Here is a 14,850-nt window from a genome sequence, read left to right on the forward strand (position 1 = left end):
CATCTGTTCCAAATTAGATGGTGGTTGGCCACCCCCTGGCTGTGTGAAAAATCGGCTCCGAACGAGAGCTAACTCCAAAGTAGGCCAAGAAACGGGTAATTGCACGTATTGTCTCAATCAGTCTTCGAAATAAAGGAAGGAAAAGAGGAAAAAATGCGAATTGCTGGTGCTAAGAGTGAAGTTCATGTGCTATTTTGATAACTACTGCTGTAAAAAGATGGAGAGCTGGAGAGCTAAGTAAGCAAAGGCAGCTTAATCTCTAGGTGTCTCTTTCCTTCTTTTGATAGCTGATGCTTTTACTTTTTGATTCTAGCAGCAGTGATTTGGAGGGTTTTTTTTTTTTTTTTTTTTTGGCAATACTGAATAATTAACCAGAGTTTTGAAGTCATTCTTTTGCCTCTCATATTGACTTTCTGGCACGACCAATCTGATCTTTGGAACCTAAGTCTTACTCAGGTTTAATGCTAGAGTACAGAGTTCTTGAACTGAGGAAGTTACTAAGAGAAAGGTTGAGAAATTGATTATTAAATTAGTAACTCCTGAAATAATGTTGTAGTATCATTATGGTAAAACATTAAATACATGATTTTTGTTTTATTTCTAAAGTTGCTTGTTGCATGTTGTCACGTCTCATCCCTTTATGTGAAATTGTGCAGTGTATTCATTGACTGGGCAGGCACTGGTGATAAAAGATGTTAGGACTCATCTAATCTTTAAGCAGGAAATTTTTAAAGATTTTTTTTATTTATTTGAGAGAGTGAGCATGCGGCGGGGGTTGGGGAGTGGGTAGGGGCAGAGGGAGAGGGAGAATCTCAAGCAGACTTCCTGGTGAGCACAAAGCCTGATTGGGGGCGGGGGGTGGGGCTCGACCTCATGACCCTGAGATCATGACCTGAGCTGAAATTGAGAGTCGGATGCTTAACGGACTGAGCTACCCAGGCGCCCCAGGAAATATTTTTTATGAAACAAAACTGAGCATGAGACTTCTAACATTTATTATAGAATGCAGATCTTTTTTTTTTTTTTAAGTCCTAAAGCCTTTTATAGAATGTAGATCTTTGTCACTATGGACATACTTATAAAGAAGAAAATGCATGAGGTCATTATTTATGGAGGAAAAAGCTAATCAAGGCCTATAAGTGGATAATTTAAAATTTCTTAAACACCTGCCATGTTCTAGGATTTGTGCTTGGCACAGTTTTCACAAAGTGATTTTAGCAGTAACAACTCTCATGCCACATCCTCTGACAATTGTCATTCTTCTCTTCCTCCACCTCTGTGCCCCCGTGCTTCTTGAGGCACCTGTCACTTCCCAATCTCTCATCACTCTGCTGCACTTTCGCTTCCATCCCCACCATTTAACCGAAGCATCGTCCTCACAGATGTACCAGTGACTGCTTTTTTGCTACATCCAAAGCAGACGCATATTCCGTCCCTATGTTCCTCAGCCTTTGGGTAGCAGTTGACAGCACTGTCTGTGAAGTTCTCTCTTCCCTCGGCTTCCAGGGCACCAGCCTCTTCCGGTTTTCCACCCGCCTCTCAAGCTGTGTCTCCGTCTTCTCTGCGTGCCCCTTTTCTGCATGCCCAGAGAGGTCATCTTCAGTAACCCTTGGCTGAGCCTAGGCTCTCTTCCGGAGAGGTCCATTTATTACATTCGTACCCTTGTGATTCCCCAAGTTTTTTTTTTTTTCAGAACTGTCCTCTATCCTGAGCTCTACTGAGATCTGCATGTATTTCTAGCAACCTCCTGGGCATCCCAAACTCAGTATATCAAAAAATAAATGTATTATTTCCTCCCTACCCTCTACTCCTAACCATCTCCTCCAGCTGAAGTCCTGTCCCTTACAAACCTGGAAGTCATGCTTATGTTCAACGCCCCCCAGTCCCGCATCACTGTGTTTCAGCCTCCCTAACGGGCCTTAAACTATTACCTTCTGTCCGTCTCCATTGCACACATCTCTGTGCCTCTGGTCTTGCTCCCTCAGAACTCTTCTCTGACCCTTGGAATGATCTTTCCAAATCTAATTCTTTCTCTGCCTCAATTGTAACCTTTGCATAATTCCACCAAGTTTTCATACTTTCCAGCGTGGCACACGTGGCTCAGCCCGAGTTTTCACCTCTGCTTATCACTCCAGTCCGTTCCCCTCCATGTTTTCTCACCACCATCCCCCCACACACCCCCTATACAAACAAACCACTTGGAACCTCTTCACTTAACAGGTATTCATCCGTGTATTGCCTTTGTCCCTTCTTTCTTCCTTCCTCCCACCTATCTATATCTATTTCCATCTGTCTCTGTCTGTCTGTCTCTCTTCCCCCCCGCCCCCACTCCCGCAGTAGCTCTGGTTTTGCCTGGCTCATGGTTCTGGATGTAGCTCAGGTCCTGCCTATTTCCTGATCACTCCCCTCACAATCTAGGTGCCCCAGATAACTGCGTGGTGTGGGTGTGTCTGCCAGACTAATGCATTGTGGTTGTTCGTTTCTTACGCCTTTCCCGCTGGACTTTGAACCTGTTGTGAATGTCTTGTCTTTATATTCTCAGTACCCTAGAACAGAGGCAGGCCCATTATAGGCACTAAATAAATGCATGGTGAGAGATGATAGAAGGAACACTTGAAGGTCAAGAAATTTAAAATAAAGAGTAAGAAATCTATTCTTGACAATTCCCAAAGTTGCCATACTACAGACCAGAATTCATAAAAATGAACTCTTCTTGAAATTTTTGCTCTCTCTGTAAAAGGAGAAAGGGGGTCAGCGGTATTTCCAATAATGAGGAAAGTAAGTCCTCAAGGTGGAATCTCTGCCTGACGCCTATGTCTCTGGTGTCCGCGTCTCTTCCCTTTGAGGTGTGCCCCATGGCAATTCAGCTCCCGGGGCCGCCTCCTGAGAGTCCTGGTTTCCGGGACCCTGTGTTCTCCTTTGCCCTGCATTCTCTCCCATTTCAAACCTATCCAGCCCCTGTTTTTGGAATCTACTTTTTTTTTTTTTTAAATGTCTAGTGAAAGTCCCACATGTAAAGAAGAGTTCTTTCCTATATGTGGAACATTCCTACAGCGTAGGTAGGTACAATCATAAACCTACATAATAACATCAAGTATTAAACAATGGATCTTTCTTTCCAAAAGAAGAATGGCCAGTCAGACAGTTACTAAGGCAGCTGAAAACCAAGACATTGGAGTGAAAAGAAAATCAATATCTGGTCTAAATCAGACTGACAAAAAAGGTTTAAGAAATTACCAAGTGAAACATTCCAGATCTGTTCTTCTGAAAATACGATTTTTGTACCTGTCGGGGACTGGTGGTGCAGCAAATGAATGTCAGGCTCCTCCAGTGTACCCAGCGCTGCAAGAGATAGAAAATGGAATGGACTATATGTAGGTCTAGGACAGGATTGGTGAAAAAGAAAATAAGTCACATCATCAAGTGCTGGCTGATGGGAATTCAGAAAACAAAAGAGCATTGTGCTCTAAGATTAGTAGATGGAGCCCATGGAGAGAGATTGGATCCCTAGTAGGATTACCGATCAAGTTCATGACATAGAGAGGCACAGAGCAGAAAAAAATCTTCTACATTCTCTTAATTACCAATGTCTTTAGTTCTTTGTTTCTTCAGATATCTTTGAACTATATCTTTCTTTCCATTTCCATTTTTAATGGCCCAGTTCAAGGCTTTATTGCCCCACTAAGACTCTTCTAGTTCCCTCAAAATGTTCTCTGGGAACACATACCCACGCCAGAGGCATATTCCCAAAGCAGTGCTCTTTCATCACACTTAAATCTTTGTGAAGTGGGTGAATTTGTATTTCCTGAGCATCTGACAACACCCAGGAGCTTTCCATTCATCATCTCACATTGGTTTGGCCCTCTGAGATGTAGCCCTATTAATATATATAATATCTGGGAACCATGCCGGGGCAGGGCTGCATTGTTAGCCAGCAAGAACACTGGTTGCTGAAGGATTGCACACACAAAAAAGTACCATTTTTTATTTTTTTCCTGTATCATCTATTCTGACCAAAGATACTTTACACTGCTTCCTCTTGGCATTTTTCAACTTACACTGACATCATTTTAACATTATCTAAAGTTGTTAAAAAGACTCAATTCTGGAGAATGTGTTCAGGTAATAAGGGGGCCCAGGGGCAACTACTCTTCCTGACTGTCCTCTCCACCACCACCCCGCCTCCGGCCCCATCTCACAAGCCACGTTTCCGCAGGCTTCAAGAAGTGTTTTGTGATTGAGTGGGAAGGGAAGTAGGAAGGAGGGAAGAAGAGAGAGAGGGAAGGAGGGGAGGAATGCTGTGGGAGGATAGAGGAGGAAATTCAGAAAAGCTCTAGCTGGGGACAGGGACACAGGAAAGATTTCGCAGAGCTGTTGGTACTTGAATTGAGTCGTGAAGAATGGATAAGAATGGGGTAGAACGGTGGGCTTTCTGGAAAAATCAGAGCAGCTCATCAGGAGGCATGCAGTGTTTAGAGAAGGATTAAAGCTCAGTGTAGCTGGAGGATGGGGTAGGCGGTCAGAGGAGGGAAAGGAGTGGGTGCGGATGGCAAGAAGATGGAGCCAGACTGGGGTCAGAATGTATGCCGTGTTCCAGAGCTGGACTTCACAGACGCTCGCAAAATGGAAAATCCACACCCTCACAGCTGTAGCAGACCCTCTTAAAGAGGAAGTCTCCCTTTGGTTTGGGAGTTGTTTTTAGTGATAAAGTGAAGTAGCGCAGGGTTGACTAGCCGTGGATGCAGAGCCGCTTTGTGAATCATGTTCAGGAAAATAAAGGATTAGAATAATGGAATTATTTGTGGGTGTTACAAGTGTTGGGAAATTCAAACTTTCCTGAGTCATGTATGACTTATGAAATGGATTAAAGGCTTAATCTTTAAAAAAAAAAAAAAGGCTGCATAAGAAGGCTATTCTTACAAGTGATCCTTCATCAGTTAAAACACCTGTAGTGTTAGAGGGTAAACACTTAAAATTGCCACGAGATGGAGAGTATTAGAGTTTTGATTTCTCTGTAAAGGCACTGGAGTCCATGCATATAAAATATTTCCGTCTCTTATTTATTTTTTTAAAGACTGTGTTTATATATTTGAGAGAGAGAGAGAGCACACGAACAAGTGGGGGGAGGGGCCGAGGGAGCGGGAGAAGCAGGCTCCCCGCTGAACCAGGAGCCCAGCATGTGGCTTGATCCCAGGACCAAGATCATGCCCTGAGCTGAAGGTAGACGCTTAACTGCTTAACCAAGTGAGCCACCCAGGCGCCCCTTCATCTCTTTTAAAAGCTGTGTTTATACCAAATAAAAGTGACTCAAATAGTAATAACCTACATTTTTATCCATTAAATTGGCTCCTGAGGCATAACTTTAAAACATGAGATCATTATATAATTCTCAGTACAGATGCCAGAACTGTTCTACTTCCTTCTTAATACTCTTATACTCATGAGTTAACACTGGTATGTTTGAACATGGTGTATCAGAAGCACTGGGTATTGGTTTTTAGTCATGAGTCCCATTACTCTTACCTCCTCACCTGTGTCACATCCACCCACACACAAACACACCATTCACAACACTACACATACATACGCTCGTATCTACACATGTATTAGTGGGCTAGCCTGATATGAGAGAATTTACAGGCATACCTCGAAGGTATGGTGGGTTGGGTTCCAGCCGGCTACAAGAGAGTGAATATCATAGTAAAGTGGGGCAAATATGAATATTTTGTTTTCCCAGTGGACATAAAAGTTATGTTTACACCACAATCTATTAAATATGCAATAACATTATGTCTAAAACAATGTACATACCTTAATGTAAAACTACTTTATTGCTAAAAAATGCTAACCGTCATCTGAGCAGAGAGTGGTCATCTTTTTCCTGGTGGAGGGTCTTACCTCATTGTTCATGGCAGCTGACTGATCAGGGTGGTGGTTGCCGAAGGTTGGGGTGTGGCAATTTCTTAAAATAAAACAATGAAGTTTACAGGGCACCTGGGTGGCTCAGTCGTTAGGCGTCTGCCTTCAGCTCAGGTCATGGTCCCAGGGTCCTGGGATCGAGCCCCGCATCGGGCTCCCTGCTTGGCAGGAAACCTGTTTCTCCCTCTGCGCTCCCCCTGCTTGTGTTCCCTCTCTCACTGTGTGTCTCTCTCTGTCAAATAAATAAAATCTTAAAAAAAAAAAAATAAGACAATGAAGTTTGCCCCATTGATTGACTTTTCCTTTCATGAATGATTTCTCTTTAGCATGTGATGCTGTTTGATAGCATTTTACCCACAGGAGAACTTCTTTCAAAATTGGAAACAATTCTCCCAAACCCTGTAGCTTCTTTATCAACTAAGTTGATGTAATATTCTAAACGCTTTATTGTCATTTCAACAGTCTTCACAGCATCTTCACCAGCAGTAGATTCCATTTCAAGAAACCATTTTCTTTGCTTATCCATATGAAGCAACTCCTCTTCTTTTAAAATTTTATCATGAGATTGCAGCAATTCAGTCCTATCTTCAGGCTTCACTTCTAATTCTAGCTCTCTGGTTATTTCCACCACATCTGCAGTTACTTCCTCTACTGAAGCCCTGAACCCCTCAAAGTCATCCTGAGGTTTGGGATCAACTTCTTCCAAACTTCTGTTAATTTTGATATTTTGATCTCTTCCTGTGAATCAGGATGCTCTTTATTTTATTTTATTTTTTAGTTTTATTTATCTACATAATCTCTACACCCATCGTGGGGCTCAAACTCACGATCCCAAGATCAATAGTCACTTGCTCTTTCAACTGAGCCAGCCAGGCACCTTGAATCAGGAATGCTCTTAAATGGCACTTAGAATGGTGAATCCTTTCTAGAAGCTTTTCAATTTACTTTGCCCAAATCCATCAGAGGAATTACTATCTATGGAAGCTATAGCCTTGTGCAGTGTATTTTTTTTAAATTTTTTTTATCTGAGTGTGTGTAGTTGACACACAATGTTACATTAGTTCCAGGTATATAACATACTGATTCAACAAGTTTATACATTCTGCTGTGCTCCTCATGAGTGTAGCTCCATCTGTCACCATACAACCCTATTACAGTACCATTGACTGTACTTATGCTGTGCCTTTTATTCCCGACTTATAAAAACTGTAGATCGCTTCATGCAAGGCCATGCTAATCTTCACTGTATGGTTCCAATTTTAGTATATGTACCGCCAAAGCGATGTATTTCTTAAATAGTAAGACCTGAAAGCCAAAATTACTCATTGATCCACGGGCTGCAGAATGGATATTGTGATAGTAAGCATAAAAACAACATTAATCTCATCGTATGTCTTCATCTGATTTCTTGGGTGATCATGTGCATTGTCAATGAACAGTAATATTTTGAAAGGTATCTTTTCCTTCTGAGCAGTGGGTCTCAACAGTGGGCTAAATATTCAGTAAACCATGTTGCAAACAAATGTGCTGTCATCCAGGGTTTGTTGTCCCATTGATGGAGCACAGGCAAAGTAGATTTAGCGTAATTCTTAAGGGCCGTAGGATTTTGGAAATGGCCAGTGAGCATTGGCTTCAACTTAAGAGTCACCAGCTGCAATAGCACCTAACAAAAGAGTCAGCCTGTTTTTGAAGCCAGACATTGGCTTCTCCTCCCTAGCTATGAAAGTCTCAGATGGCATCTTCTTCTACTATAAAGCTGGTTTGTCTGCATTGAAAATCTGTTGTTTAGTGTAGCCACCTTCATTAATTATCTTAGCAAGATCTGGATGACTTGCTGTGGCTTCTATAAAAGTACTTCACCTAGGGGTGCCTGGGTGGCTCAGTCAGTTGAGCATCTGACTCTTGATTTTGGCTCAGGTCACGATCTCAGGGTCGTGAGATCAAACCCTGTACCACGCTCCATGCCGGGGCATGGAGTCTGCTTGAGATTGTCTCTCTCCCTCTTTCCCTCCCCCCCACCCCAACTTGCATGCACTCTCTCTCTCTCATAAAAGATAAAACAAAATAAAAAATAAAAAAATGTATATCTTTAAAAGTGCTTCACCTTGAGGGACGCCTGAGTGGCGCAGTCAAGCATCCAACTCTTGATTTCGGCTCAGGTCCTGATCTCAGGGTTGTGAGATTGAGCCCTGCTTAGGCTCTGCGCTTAGTGAGGGGTCTGCTTAAGACACTCTCTCCCTCTCCCTTTGCCCTCCCCGCCCCCACCCTGCATGCACTCCCTCAAATAAATAAATAGGTTTGTTTTTTTTTTAAATGTGCTTCACCCTTGCACTTATATGTTATGGAAATGGCTTCTTTCTTTAAACCTTATGAACCAACCTCTGCTAGCTTCATACTTTTCTTCTGCAGCTTCCTCACCTCTCAGACTTTACAGAATTAAAGAGAGTCAGGGCCTTGCTGTGGTTTTGGCTTTGGCTTAAGGGAATGTTGTGGCTGGTTTGATCATCTTTCCAGACCACTGAAACTTTCTCCATATCAGCAATAAGGTTGTTTCACCTTTTTTTTTTTTTTTAAGATTTATTTACTTGAGAGAGAGCAAGCTAGAGACAGCATGAGCGGGGTTGGGGGGGAGGGGCAGAGAGCAAGGGATAAGCAGACGCCCCGTTGAGTGTGGAGCCCCATTCCCCGGGCTCAGTCCTAGAACCCCGGGATCACAACCAGAGCCGAAGGCAGATACTTGACCGACTGAGTCACCCAGGTGCCCCGGTTGTTTCACTCTCTTATCATTTGCCTGTTCACTAGAGTGAAATTTCTGTTTCCTTGAAGAACTTTTCCTTTGCATTCACAATTTGGCCAGCTGTTTGGTGCAAGAGGCCTGGCTTTTAGCCTTTCTTGGCTTTCAATGTGCCTTCCTCACTGAGCTTAATAATTTCTAGCTTTTGATTTAAAGTGAGGGACGTGCAACTCTTCCTTTCACTTGAACACTTAGAGGCCATTGTAGGGTTATTAAGTGGCTCAATCTGTGTCTCAGGGAATATGGAGGCCCTACGGAGAAGGAGAGAGATGGGGCAATAGCCGGTTGGTGGAGCAGTCAGAATACACACATTTATCAGTCAAGTTCACCATCTTATGTGGGTGTGGTTCATGACACCCCCCCCAAATAAATACAGTAGTAACATCAAAGATCATTGATCACCGATCACCATAGCAAAAAAATTTGAAATGTTGTGAGAATTACCAAAATGTGACACAGACACATGAGGTGAGAAAATGCTGTTGGAAAAATGGCACTGATAGGCATGCTTGACACAGGGTTGCCACAACCTTCAAATTTTTAAAAAAGCAATATTGTGGGGCGCCTGGGTGGCTCAGATGGTTAAGCGTCTGCCTTCGGCTCAGGTCATGATCTCAGGGTCCTGGGATCGAGCCCCACATTGGGCTCCTGGCTCAGCGGAGAGCCTGCTTCTCCCTCTCCCTCTGCTCATGCTTTCTCTATCTCTGTGTCTCAGATGAATAAATAAAATCTTTAAAAAAAAATGAAAATAAAAAAATAAAAAAGCAATATTGCAAAGCATCGTAGAGTAAGGTACAATAAAACATGGTATGCCTGTATTCATTGTGCTTGTTAGCAAGTACTGGAAAGTACCCTGCCAAGCTATCTTTTTGTTCTCCATTACCAGGAATGAATTAGGTGTAACTCTCTTTGAAGCCAAAGTCCTAGGATACCTTTAAGGCAAGTTTTTAGCCACAATTCTAAGATGTTGCCATCCTGAGTCTGCTTTCTCTGAGTCAGTGCTTAAGGAAGCATGAATGTGTTAACATCCACAGTTATAATAGGTTGCTTAACTTAGTTACCCTCCAGGCAGAAATAAAAGGGAAGAAAAAACCAGTTCGATGAGGCATTTGGGAGTTACTGTTTTACAAGTGGCAATTTTATTTGTCCTCTATAAATTATCCTCTCTTGTGTCAGACTGCATCAGATTTCATCATCACTATAAATACCCACAATTAGTAAAGGACAAAAGTACGCTACTAGATAGACATAAACCAAATGTCATTGCAGTGGCAAAGCAAATGGTGACAGAATGGGTACAAAATTGTTTTCTTTAAGAAAAAGCATATTATAGGGGCGCCTGGGTGGCTCAGTCGTTAAGCGTCTGCCTTTGGCTTGGGTCATGATCCCAGGGTCCTGGGATTGAGCCCCGCATCAGGCTCCCTGCTCTGCGGGAAGCCTGCTTCTCCCTCTCCCACTCCCCCTGCTTGTGTTCCTCTCTCGCTGTGTTTCTCTCTGTCAAATAAATAAATAAAATCTTAAAAAAAAAAGCATATTATAATTATGTTTAATCATTACTTTTCCTGATGGATTCTGTCACAGCATGCCTTATTTGAACAAAACAAACTCAATTTTACTGGCTTTTACTGTTTACATACTATTATTTTTATTAGAAAACTTTTTGAATGCTTATTTTAAAACTCATTATTAGGTGAAATAACAGATTCTGAGCAGCTTTGAGAAAAATCTAATGATTATTGAGGGAAGGTGTTTCGTCCACAGATGTAACATTACCATGGTAGAAATAATTTTTAATTTCTAAGATCAAATTTAAGTTCCACGTAAAGTCTTCTTGTGCCTTACTTATGTATGTGTGTATTTATGTATGTATGTATTTATAAGTGGCTCCACTGACTGAGCCACCCAGGTACCCCACACATTGTGCCTTTAAAGTGACCTTTTAGTATGTAATTATCATACTACACATATTTATCTTAAACAGACTTCATCTTCTTTCTTTGGTATATATTATGATTCTGCTCAATTCGGTGACATTTTCAGAGGCCAGTCTGACCAGAGCTGGAATATTTCTTCTGCTAGCTTCCTGTACCTTCTGATCTTCAGGTGCTGATTTTTCTTTTGGGGGAAGAGAAGCCAATGCTCAGATGTTCTAGGTGCTTTCGGATATTAGCGGAGTCATTTCTGGAGAATCAGGTTGGTAGGCGGGAGGGAGCAGGTTTGGAATTCTGCTGAATCTGTGACTGTTTGTCTAGGAATGCAGACATGGAGATGACTCTGGAGCGAGCAGTGAGTATGCTCGATGCAGACCACACACCGCCCCCCAGAATTTCTGCTGCAGCTACTTTCATACAGCACGAGTGCTTCCAGAAATCTGAAGCGCGGAAAAGGGTGAGTGTCATCTTAAGTCCAGTTTAAAATTATCATGCTTTCACATCTATTACAGTGGCCATACAAACTGAAACATAGTTTATTTAAATTTTAAAAAATCTTGGGGCGCCTGGGTGGCTCAGTGGGTTAAGCGTCTGCCTTCAGCTCGGGTCATGATCACAGGGTCCTGGGATAGAACCCGGCATAGGGCTCTCTGCTCAGCGGGGTGCCTGCTTCTCTCTCTTCTTTCCCTCTGCGTTCTCTCCCACTCTTGCTCTCTCTCAAATAAATAAACAAAATATTTTAATAAATAAATAATTTTTTAAAAAATCTTTGTTGAGTTATATGTCAATTATAGGTCAATTTTAAATACATTAATAGTCCTGAGACTTTTTTAAAAAAGATTTTATTTATTTTAGAGAGAGCATGCGCGTATGCACATGAGTGGGGGAAGGGAGAGGGAGGGAGAATGAATCTCAAGCAGACTCTGCACTGAGCATGGAGCCCGGTGTGGGGCTCGATCTCATGATCCTGAGATCATGACCTGAGCCGAAATCAGGAGCCAGACACTTAATTCACTGAGCCACCCAGGGGCCCTGGCATAAGTGTTCTATAGGACAGAGCTCACCAAAATGGAATCAATAGGTCATTTTATGTTTGTTGAAAAAGTGGTACATTTGTGCAGGAAAAAATCCTAGTTCAGAAAGGTATGTAGTGGAAACTGTTTCCCTTCCACACCAAATCTCAGCCTACTCCCCCTCTCCCTCTTTCCTTCTCTCTCACTCTCCTGTCCTCTCTCCTCCTCCCTCCCTCCTTCTCTCCCTATCTCTCTTTCTCATCAATTTTCGGGTCTCTTTCCAGAGATATTCTATGCATATGGAAACAATTATGAGATGGGTTGGTTCGGTATCCTTTTTTAAAACAAAATTGCAAATGGTAGCAGATTATGTATAGTGCCCTGCACTTTGTTTTCCTTTAGCCCTGCATCTTGGAAATGTTTGGTATATATTAACCCTGCTTCATTCTTTAAAATTGCTACATAGATTTCTATTGTATAAATGTACCAGTTTTGTTTATTCATTTTTTAACAGCTTTATTAAGGGCCATTTAAGTTTTGCCTTGTTTTGACATCATGAAATCATCACAATCAAGATAATGAATATATTCATTACCTTCAAAGTTTCCTTGTGCCTCTTTGTAATCCATACTTCTGACCCCTCCCCAACCGTCTTCTAGTCCCCAGGTAACCGGTGATCTGCTTTCTGTTACTATAGATTATATTGAACTTTAACTAGAGTTTTATATAAATTATATAGTATATATGCTTTTCCTCTGGATTCTTTTACTGAGCTTTAATCTTTTGAGATTCATCCATGTCGTGTGTATCAAAAGGTGTGTGGGGGTGTGTGTGTTTGAGTATAGCTGACTAGTATTTCATTGTATGGATACACCTTAATTTGTTTATTCACTCAACTGGTCATGGACATTTGAGTTTTGGCTATTACAAATAAAACTGCTATGATCATATGCGTACAAACATGTTTTCATTTCTGTTGGGTAAATAAATACCTAGGAGTGGAATGCCTGGATGATATGGTAGTTGTATGTTTGACTCTTTAAGAAACTGCCAAACTATTTACAAAATAGCTGAGCCATTTTACATTCCCACCAGCAATGTATGAGAGTTCTTGTTCCTCCACATCCTAATATTTGATCAATCTGAATTTTAGCCTGTTGGTTTATAGTAGTATTTTATTGTGGTTTTAACTTACATTTCCAAATGACTAATGATGTTGAACATCTTTTCATGTGCTTATTTTCCATCCCTATGTTTTCTTTAGTGAAATATGTGTTCAGATCTTTTGCCCATTTTTTCTTTTTAAAAAAATACTTTTAAAGATTTTGTGTATTTGAGAGCGAGAGAGCAAGAGAGCACACAAGCAGGGGGGAGGGGCAGAAGCAGAGGGAGACGCAGACTCCCCACTGAGCAGGGAGCCTGATGTGGGACTCGATCTGAGGACCCCGGGATCAACACCTGAGCCAAAGGCAGACGCTTAACCAAGCCACCCTGGCGCCCTTAAAAATAATTTAAAATTCCAGTTAGTTAGCATACAGTGTAACATTAGTTTCAGGTGCACAAAAGAGTGATTCAACACTTACAACACCTGGCACTCATCACAACAAGTGCCCTCCTTCATCCCCATGACCTATTTAACCCGTCTGCCCATCCACCTCCCCTCTGGTAACCATCAGTTTGTTCTCTATAGTTAAGTGTCTGTTTCTTGGTTTGCCTCTCTCTCTTTTTTCCCCATGCTCACTTGTGTTATTTCTTAAATTGCACATGTGAATGAAATCATATGGTATTTGTCTTTCTCTGATTGACTGACTTTGTTAGCATAATACCCTCTAGCTCCATCCATGTCATTGCAAATGGCAAGATTTCATTCTTTTTTATGGCGAAGTAATACTCCATTGTGTGTATATACCATCTCTTCTTTATCCATTCATCAGCCAACGGACACTTGGGCCATTTCTATAGTTTGGCTGTTGTAAATAATGCTGCTGTGAACATAGGGGTGCATGTACTCCTTTGAATTAGTATTTTTGTATTCTTTGGGTAAATACCCCATAATGCAGTTGCTGGATTGTAGGATAGTTTTATTTTCAATTTTTTGAGGAGCCTCCATACTGTTTTCCACAGTGGCTGCACCAGTTTGTGTTCAGTCCCACCAACAGTGTATGGGGGTTCCTTTTTCTCCACATCCTCATCAACACCTGTTGTTTCTTGTGTTGTTGATTTTAGCCATTCCGACAGGTGTGAGGTGATAGCTCATTATAGTTCTTTTGCCCATTTTTATTTGGGTTTTTGTTCTCTTGTCATTGAATTTTGACATTTATGTATTCTGGGTATAAGTCTTTTTTAATTTTTTTTCCAGATACATGATTTGGAAATAGTTTCTCCCAGTTGTATTCTATCTCTTCATTCTTTTAACAGTTTTTAATTTTGATGGAGTCTAATTATAAATTTTTTCTTTATGGATTGTGCTTTTCATGGTTATCCAAGAAATCTTTCTGGTCACTCACTCTAAGGTCACAAAGATTACATATTCTTCCAGAAGTTTTATAAGTGTCAGATTTTATAGTTGGTCTACCATCCACTTGGGATGAATTTTGTATATATTGCAAGATGTGGACTGAAGTTTCTTTTAAAAGATATAAATATATTTATATGAGCAATTGTTTAGGTGCCATTTGTTGAAAAGACTATTGGGTCTAAACTGTATTTCTGCCTTTGTTGAAAATGAATTGATCACATATATGTGAGTCTTTTTCTGCACTATGTATTCTATTTCATTGATCTATTGGTCTGTCTTCATGCTAATCTCATACTATCTTGATTACTATAATTTTATATATTAATATAGTTTTATATTGAAGATTGCTAGTGTTAGTCCTCTGACTTTATTCTTTTCAAGTGATTTTGGCTCTTCTAGGTCTTTTGCCATCTCATGAATTTTAGAATATTTCTTTATGAAAAAACTGCTGAGATTTTGTTTGAGATTGCACTGAATCTATAGATCAATATATGGAAAATTTTCATCTAAACAATATTGAGTCTTCTGACCCCTGACCGTGGTATAGTTCACCTTTTATTTAGGTCTTCTTTAATTGCTCTCAGCTGTATTTTGTAGTTTTACTGCAATATTACTAAATTCACTTTTAGCTGTAGTAGAGTATTTGTAGACTCATCAGATTTTCTACATAGAGCA

General features: G+C 41.0%; 1 protein-coding gene across 3 annotated transcripts in view; it reads left to right on the forward strand.

Annotated features, from left to right (window-relative positions):
• PKP2 (plakophilin 2) overlaps nucleotides 1–14,850 on the forward strand; it is a 93,355-nt gene that overhangs the window by 16,172 nt on the left and 62,333 nt on the right. For all 3 annotated transcript variants that reach the window (XM_027594364.2, XM_027594366.2, XM_027594365.2), the window contains exon 4: nucleotides 10,966–11,101. In XM_027594364.2, the coding sequence (XP_027450165.2) occupies nucleotides 10,966–11,101 (136 nt within the window). The remainder of the gene's footprint in view (nucleotides 1–10,965; nucleotides 11,102–14,850) is intronic.

The sequence above is a fragment of the Zalophus californianus genome, chromosome 9 (genome assembly GCF_009762305.2).
Source record: "Zalophus californianus isolate mZalCal1 chromosome 9, mZalCal1.pri.v2, whole genome shotgun sequence".
Taxonomy (NCBI): Eukaryota; Metazoa; Chordata; class Mammalia; order Carnivora; family Otariidae; genus Zalophus; species Zalophus californianus.